Consider the following 8,692-nt stretch of genomic DNA (forward strand, 5'->3'; position numbering starts at 1 on the left):
AACACACTGACTGTGAGAGGCAGCTGACAAGGAGGGCTTCTGCTTCACAGAAATTACACTTTTTCAAAATTAGGTTTCAAGCCCAGCTAAAACAGAACTGGTTCTCCATCTCCCGCTGGAATTTCCCATTCATAGGAAGACTTTAAACTTCAAAATCAACTTCACTATCAACATCAGTGAACTCATGGTATCACTGTAGCACCCACCATTTACCCTTACCATTCGCTACCAATATCAACAATTTCATTATGCCACTTATCCTCCTCTCAGGATCTTGGGCCTTTTTCCATCAGGAAAATGCTTCCTGCAACTCATGGTTCAATTCAAAGGTGACACCATCTTTTCTATTCTCAGTATCTTGGATCACAGAGTTCTACTGAAAATGTTCTTCAGCTCTAAGAACAGCCACTCTCTTATGCTTCACTTCAGAACAGCATGGCTAAGAAAGGATAGCCATAATTCCAGCTCTACACCTGGCAAAGACTTATCCAAACAAGAGGAAGTCATAGCTACCCATGTAAAGTAAGCTTGAAGCAACTGCTGCACAAACATACCACATGCAGTCCTCATATGCTGACAGAGCACCTAGGCCTACACACACTAGGGTAACCAGGCAGTATTATCATTCAAGAACATTGCTCAAACCTAGCTTTCTTTAAAATTAATTTCAAAGCATTTTCATCAATGCTGGGTTTTGCAAACTGTTCCAGACTTAGGTTTCAGCACAAACTGGGTTCACCAAGAAGCATTCAAGATGGACTAAAAGTCTGCCATGTATCTTGTCAACTTGAAAGACTAACTCTTACAATCTTAGAGGCACTTCAGTATCATCTTGAACTGTGACATCTGCCTACATAGCAGCATTTTGACACTGGTACTGCAAACAACACATCAGGAGAACACGACAGACTTTCAAAAGCTGCTTGCTGAAAATGACAGAAGTAGTTTAGGTGCTCCTGCATCTTATAGGCTGCTTGCATCTGATGGACCAAGTCTATCTGCCCTCTCCTCCTCCTTCTTGGGAACACAGCTTACAGCGGCTGAGGCTGCTGATTTGGTTTAGAAAGCCTGTAAAGCAGCAGGTTCTTTTCTCCTCCTGCACCTCTCTTCCTCCTTTGGAAACTTCTGCATTCTTGCAATGTCAGCTGGAGGGGTGGTCGCTCACCCTGCCATCACCTCCTGGTAGGCAGTTTGCAGCCATCCCAGCCATTCGGTAGCTGGTGTTAGAGAAGGGTTTTAGATTAATTACCCTTGCAAACATAGAGCTGCTTCTGCACTGAATGACAGTGGCCTTTCTGAGCTCTGGTTTGACTCAGGGCACAAGCAGCTCATTAACCATCAGATGATTCAGCACTTGGTGCCTACATTTCTGCTGGCTGGTTTTCATCAGCAGACTACAGCTTTGAAGATGTATCATTTGTATGATACCATCAGACACCTGACACGACACAGGTGTCAAGGCCCTCCAGGTCCAAGCCAGTACTAGTTTTATGTGATGCAGACTGCTCCTAAATTTTCTCTTCACTATGCAGCTTTATAATCACATTCCCCACAAAAATCCTGACTGTAACAGTCAGCAGCTATTTTTTTTTTCCTCCAGCTTTTTCAGAAAGAAATCATGTACAGAAAATAAAGGGGTCAAAAACAAGATCTCAGGTCACAGAGAGAAAGACTGAGGTCCTGAGCCAAGGGAGGATGATCTCCACCTTTCATGCTCAGAAGAAAGCAGGATTCTTGTCCCATCAAAGCTAAACATGCACAAAACACTGTCAGATGCAGTCCCGCCCCACCCCCAACCATCCCTTCCGATTTACTCATGGCTACTAATCTCATTAGAGTTCCTATAATTAAAGCACCATAAGATCTGATGAAGAATACAGTATGGTGTGTAAATTAACTCACCCTAAGTTTTTTACTGTAAGAATGACTACTCCAACAGAGTTACTAGATTTACAAAATAAAGCATCACTAATGAGCACAGGATCAAAACTGGATTATCAAGTTTCCCTATTTGCATGTAGAAAAAGCAGACACTGAGGTTTCTATAAAACTTTTGCAGCCATTTTATAAGAAAAGTGAAATGCTCCCTCTGATGTAAAAATATAAGCAGCCCAGAGTGATTAGGAAGTGGATCACTTTTTTAGCAAACCTGGGTATGCACAGTTTCTGAAAAAGCCTGGGTTTGGTGCCATGTTTAATGGAGAGAAAGATGGGAAGTGAAGGAGGTGAAGGAGATACAGATGTAGTATTACATCTGTGAGATTAAGTGTCCTCATTTTTGCTTCCCTGTCCCAAGTTTGTATGCTGGATGACAGAGTGCAGAAACCCACAGCTCCCAGCTGAATATGAAATGGTTCTTCTACACTTTTGATCCCAGTCTCACTCAACACATACCTGAGAGTCCATGGAGGGCGAACATTAGCCTTTCAGACAACCCCACTCTTCAACCTCACCCATTAAGCATAACACAACAGCTCTGGGCTGCATCAATTCCTGGAGACAGGGCTTGCTGGGGCCTGACTCAGACTCTGTGGGATCCACACCAGTTCCTGAGCTGTGAAAGCCACAATCTCTTGCATGATAACCCATCACCCATACCTATCAATTACCATATCATCAATTTATTTGAGTCTAAACAAATAGTCACAGAATATTTTTTGAATAGTAGATCAACTAATCATAGTCAGACCCTGAAGAGCCCCAAGTGCTCTGTGATTATCAGGATGTCATACAGAATAGTTAAATCGAGGCAGAAGTAAAGTTATGCAATTTCCCAAAGTCAGGCTCCTGATCAGCCTGGGCATTCCAGGCTCGCCTGCTAAGTTTCTGCTCCAGCCACTAAATCTTTGAAAGGGATTATGCAGCAAGGTGCCAGTGATAAAAAAGACTGGACTTGACCTCTAAGGACCTTCAGATGTTATGCTCATTTTTCAGCATGCTGGTAACATGATGAGCAAAAACTCTGCAGTTGGAGGATTTTCATCTGGCATTCCTTTTAAGAATGACTAAAACTTCAGTTGATTTTCTGATCTATAAAGGGCTTGAAGGCAGAAGTTCTGATGCTCTTATATATTTGCACAGAAGAAAGCAGGGTGCATTAACATTTGCTACTCCATTAAATATCATTTAAGGAATCACAACGAAGCCATCATGAAGAATACAGCTTTCTTCAGGCACAGAACACACACAGACATCAAAGGCAACACAAACTATTTTAAGTGCTATACTTCTGCCAACATATTCCACATCTTCAGCATGAGAGACCACTCCTCCAGACATAGAGTCAGCCAGGGCAGAGATCACTAATTCTCTGAAAATAAAACCAGATCTAAACTATGCACAAAGATGTCTAGGGTTTTGTTTTTCAGGTGTTTTGTTGTTTGTTTTTGATTTCGGGTGAATTCTTAAATCAGGCTGATCATATCCAAAAGTAAGATCTAAAATTTTCACATGAAAACAGCTTTTCAGCATTTATTCCTTTCAAACTCCTCATAAATTTTCTTTTTAATTTCCTACAGAAAATGCAAAGTCTCAAAGATGAAAGGTAACTTGATTTCTAAGCTATACCGGCTTTTCACTCATCCTTCCCAGAATTTCTTCTAACATAACTGACACGGAGATGCCTTTCTCTCTCCCCAGGATGGCTCACAAGGTCCTTCCACAGCACAAAGAAGAGACAGATCACTTCTTGTTCTTCTTGAAGAAATATCACTTTCCTGTCCTTTTCAAAAAGGAGGATAAGGGAAGAACACACTGGACTGTAATTTTTTGTATTTTGTTTCATTTTTCCCTTACAAATTTATCAAGCAACTAAAATTCTGCCTGGTCATAAAAGCATCTGTAAAAACATGTCCACAGAAGTGCCCTGTGAATGTCACTCCTCAAGATCAGCATCCCTCCCCCACTTTTAATGTACAGGAGGAAGTACCCATATGGCTATATGCCACATGGGTACCTTTCAACAGCTGCTGGGATCAGCTTTGCAGGTGCTTAGCAATAGTAGTGGCTTCCTTGAAAAGCATCCCTGCATACACCTCCAACACCTGGCCAATGCTCAACCCACTTCATAGCGCATACACCTGCTTCCCAGGCCAGCCAGCTATTTCAGCCACCAAGCTACTGCTTCCTTCTCCAACAGTCCAGCCAGAAGAGTTCTTCAGTATGGCTTCTGATACCAGAATGTAACTTCCATTACATCACTGTAAAGTGCAGGCACCTCCAGAACATGGGGAAGATCACCCTGACATCACAACACTTACCAATTTCCAGCTTAAAGGAAAGTCAATATTTTAACACAGGACCTCAGCTGCAGATATCAAAGTGGCACAAATGTGCATTGACAATATAATCAAAAAACTTAAAGTGAGAATTTCCAGTCTACCACTTATCTACAAATCAAATCATTCTGGTCTCTGTGCACAAAGTCTCAAGAAGGCTTGTTAAGTGTTCTTGAGTTTCAGTGTTACAGGAAACACACAAAACACACACTCTGACCATCCAATCCATCAGTTCCCAAGTTAAGCCTTTCACTATTATCTAAACATAATAAACTAAATCCAAACTAAATCATAGAAATGCTATTGAGTTTACTATTAGCCAGAACAAATGCTGGCAGCACCAGCAAATGCTCCACAGGCTACCAGGGCCCAGAGAAGAGCAGCTACTTGACTTCTGGTAGCACGTGCAATTTCCAAGCAGTGAAATGTACTCTGGTCAGAAGAGGCCTGTCAACTATTTATAGAGTGCAGGGGCAGCTGTAATCATCCATTCCTTCCCTACACACACAGCCCAGCAAGACTACACAAACTGCCCCAGCACAGCACCAAGCCCCAACAGGTGTAAAAACTCATTCCACCACCAAACCAGCACATCCTAAGTACACATCCACCAAGTACATCCTAAAAGCTTCTGCAGAATAAAAGCATAAAGGTGGTAAGCAAAGGGTTTAGTTGGTTTTGGTTTTCGCACACACACCATACTCATCCCCATTGTTCCTCATGTTTAGGGTATGATTACACTAGCAGCGGAAACACAAATATATTCTGAGGTGCTAAACTAACAACTGAAAACATTCGTGAAGAGAGAGCTTAGTTATCAAGCTCCTGATTTCGGTTTGAAACAGCAGTCCTGACTGACAAAACAGTGATGAATGTGTAAGCACACCACATGCCAGTTACCTGCCCAGGATGAGCAGCTGTCTGCCCATGAAGTAAAAGTCGTATTTTCAAATTTTTTTCTCCAAGGAAGTTATTGTTTACTACAATTGTTCACCAATACACACACACACAATTTTCATCTTTCATAACTGACGTAACACCAAACGCGATGTGTCCTGCGATGAGCAGGCCGAGAGGCTGCACCAAGGGCCCGAACATCAGCAAGCCCAAGCGGCAGCAAGCAAAACCCCCAGCTCCAGGAGCCGCTTCGGAGGCGGCTGTCAATGCTCCCGAACTCCGCTCCTCATCACTCCTTGGCCTCCTCTTAAAAGAATGCTGCTGCCGCCGGCCAGGTAACAGAAAGAGTTTGAAGTTTCAAAGCAAAAAAAAAAATCCTTGTAAAGACGGAAAGATCCTGAGAACGCCTTAGTGACCAAACCCGACCAGCTGCGTACGAACAGCGCACAGCAGCGCTCGGGGAACGGGAGCTCGCTGAACCCACAGCTCGCACGCAGGTGGCTGCCGAACGCGATCCCTACGGGACGGGAAAGGCCCCCGCCCGCTCCGCACCTCACGGCCCTGCCCGGCTCGCCGGGCCCGGCGCAGCGCTCAGCCCGCCGGGCTGCCCGAGCATGCGGCCACAGCCCCCACCAGCACAGCCCGGCGGCGCCCGCTGGGAAGTACCTGGGAGCTGAGGTACCGCCGGAGGCACTCCTCGCACACCGCCTTCTTGCAGCAGGACAGGGGCTTGATGGGCTTCTCCTCCAGGCACACGCGGCAGCTCAGCACCAGCAGCGGCCCGAACTCGCCCGCGATCAGCCCGGAGAAGGGCTCGGGCAGCAGGTACAAGTCCACTACCTCGATGCTGCCGCCGGACGATAGCGGGTCGGCGCCCGGCACCACCCCGCGCCGCGCCGGGGGCTGCCCCATGCCCGGGCCGCCGCGGGGGGAGCCGGGGGCCGCCGCCGGCCGATCGTTCTCCACGCAGTAGACGGTGCAGTACACGTGCCGCCGGGGGGGGCGGCGGCGGCCGCTGCCTCCCTCCGGCCCCTCCTCCGCCGGGGCGGCCGGCTCCCCCGGGCCCGGCGGCAGCTCCGGCCCGGCCGCCGCCTCCGCCTCCTCTTCGGTCCCTCGCCGCTCGGGGCCGGCGGCGGCCGGCGGCAGCTCCCCGCCTCGCCCCGGCCCGGCCGCCCCGCCGCCCGGGGCCGCCTCTAGCGGCGAAGGCGGCTCGTCCGGGCCGGGCTCCCGCGGGCCCCCGGCCGGGCTCGGCGGCGCTGCGGCCGCCCGCGGGGCGCCCAGCGGGCTCTGCTGCTCCCCCATCGCCCCCCGCCGCCCCTCCCTCCCATCCCGCCGCCTCCCCCCCCCCCTTCTGCTTCCGGGTCCCAAGCCCCGCTGCGCCGAACCCCGCGCCGCCCGCCCGCCCGCGGGCGCCGTCCGCCGCCGCCCGGCCCCCCCACCGAGGGGCTGCGGGCGCGGGGCCGGGAGCGGCGGCAGCGGCGGGTGCCGCTCCGGTCAGCGCCGCCCGCGGGGTGCCGGCCCGAGCCCGACCCCCATGCCGGGGAGGACGCGGGCAGCCTCCCCTGGTGCCGCGGGGCAGCGCGCCCGGCCGCGCCCCGCAGCCGCCCCGGCCCGCCCCGCGCGTCACCGCCCCCCCGCCCGCGGCGGCCGGCCCCCCCGGCGCGCCCGCCTCCCCCGCCCCGGCCCGCCCCGCCCGCGCTGACGCAGCTGCTCGGCTGCGCCCCTCATTCAGCCGTAAACACGGCGTGGCTGCCCGCACGGCAGCGCCCGGCACCGGCAGGCGTTGTCCTGGGACCCAGGTTCCTGCCGCCGTGTGCCGGTACCTGCGGCCCCGCCGTACAGTAACGTCCTCTGAGCGAATTGTGTGCGTCCGATTAAAAATCATGCAAGGCAAAAAATTGTAGTGAGCATCATTAACTCTACTGTGAGAGCTACGTACTAATATCAAGGCAATAGAGTGACATTCACAAAAAACTCTTAACAGTAGGAATACCCACATAGGTCCAAACCGGTATTTGCTTCTTCAGGTACTCAAGGGAATTAGGGGGATGTTGGCACATTCTGCTCTGAGAATTGGCCAGTATGCCAATGCCTCTGCTTGAAGACAGTATCCCTAGGCCTTGACGTCATCATTTACATCATCACATAGGGAAGTTGTCATGGAACTGATGCTGCACCAACTGAGAGCTTTAACATGAATTGTGCAGTTTCTGTCCTGAACTTTGAGTTACCCCGAGGTTAATTGTTTGCTCTGCTTGAGAGGACAGTGTTGGGCTTAACTAGAGAGGAGGAGGCCTGCAAATCGGGAGATGACTTTCAGGGGCATCATGGCTGTCTGCATGCCCTGCCCTCAACCCCGGTGAGCTCATGATCTCAGGCTCATGCAGGGAGCAGCTCCGTGCGTTTGCCTGGCTCTGTGTTTGAGCTCAGCAGTGCAGCTGTTCGGCCACAGTGTCCCAGAGTGCAGGGCATTGAGGACACTGTATGTGGCCAGTCCAGCTCTGGAGGTTCCTGTGCAGAGCTGTAGTATATGTGCACGCACTCTGGGAAGGAGCTGAGCCTCCCAGAAAGCCACACAGGGAGCTTGTCCTGTTCTGCTGAAGGCTGGCGATGGAGGCACCGAAGGCTTTGTGGCCTTCAACTGGCAACAGCTACTGGACTGCAGGGCTTTTCACCTTGAAAGGACTGTATTTCTTGCAGACCCAATCAGATGTGAAAGTCAGTGGTTATGAATTTGTGCAATGTCAGACTCTAGTTACCCCTCCAGGAAAACAATGTAGAGGAATTATTTGTTTTAAACAATATGTATAACTTTTCTTATTTGAGCCTTTAGGGATTATGATCCCAAAGCTTCCTTTGAAAATGCAAAGTGTAGAACTTCTAATAGTTGAATAAACATTAGAATTTCCTACAGGTCTACCACTTAAGAACTTGGAACTTTAAATAAAAACTAGAAAGATAGCATTATTGAAAGAACCAGAATGTTGCTCCACTGTTAGTTCAGAAATGTATGTGCTAAAGCGCACCAGGGGTTCTTTGGGAATTCAGGATGGCAGTGGTAATCATACTTAGCTGTGGGGAAGCATGAAGCAAGTAGGAGTTACAGAATTGCCTGTGCTCTACCAGCCTATGGTCTATGGTTGGGTAGTTCAGTGGCCTGTGCCCTGCCGTGGGTCCTGCTGGTCCTGGCTGTGAAGAGTGAGCAGATGTGCTAGCCCAGCTGCTCCAAGGATCCCCAATTCTGTCTGGGATGGTGGGATTGGCCCTGACCCTGGCTGGTCAGCCCCCAAGGGGACTCTTCCGCTCTGACAAACCACTCAACCAAGTCTTTGCAACAAGTCTTTGCCATATTCTGTAAATATTCTCTCAGGTATATTGAAAAAGTATGAAATTACATAGTAGACAGAAAAAAAATATAGGCTTGAAGTAAACATGACATGACCTGCTGGTAGGTACTGATGGCCTTTCCCACTGTGCCTTTGCAAAGACTCATATTTGAATGACATTAAGGGAGAATT

The 8,692-nt window shown here is 49.6% G+C and overlaps 1 protein-coding gene across 1 annotated transcript in view; it reads right to left on the reverse strand.

Annotated features, from left to right (window-relative positions):
* RNF217 (ring finger protein 217) overlaps positions 1–6,476 on the reverse strand; it is a 64,480-nt gene extending 58,004 nt beyond the window's left edge. The window contains exon 1 of the mRNA XM_005518623.2: positions 5,841–6,476. Coding sequence (XP_005518680.2) covers positions 5,841–6,476 — 636 coding nt within the window. The remainder of the gene's footprint in view (positions 1–5,840) is intronic.
* Between the last annotated feature and the right edge of the window lie 2,216 nt (positions 6,477–8,692).

The sequence above is a fragment of the Pseudopodoces humilis genome, chromosome 3, assembly GCF_049639895.1.
Source record: "Pseudopodoces humilis isolate 2021_Gansu_Grassland_sample_001 chromosome 3, ASM4963989v1, whole genome shotgun sequence".
NCBI classification, from domain to species: domain Eukaryota; kingdom Metazoa; phylum Chordata; class Aves; order Passeriformes; family Paridae; genus Pseudopodoces; species Pseudopodoces humilis.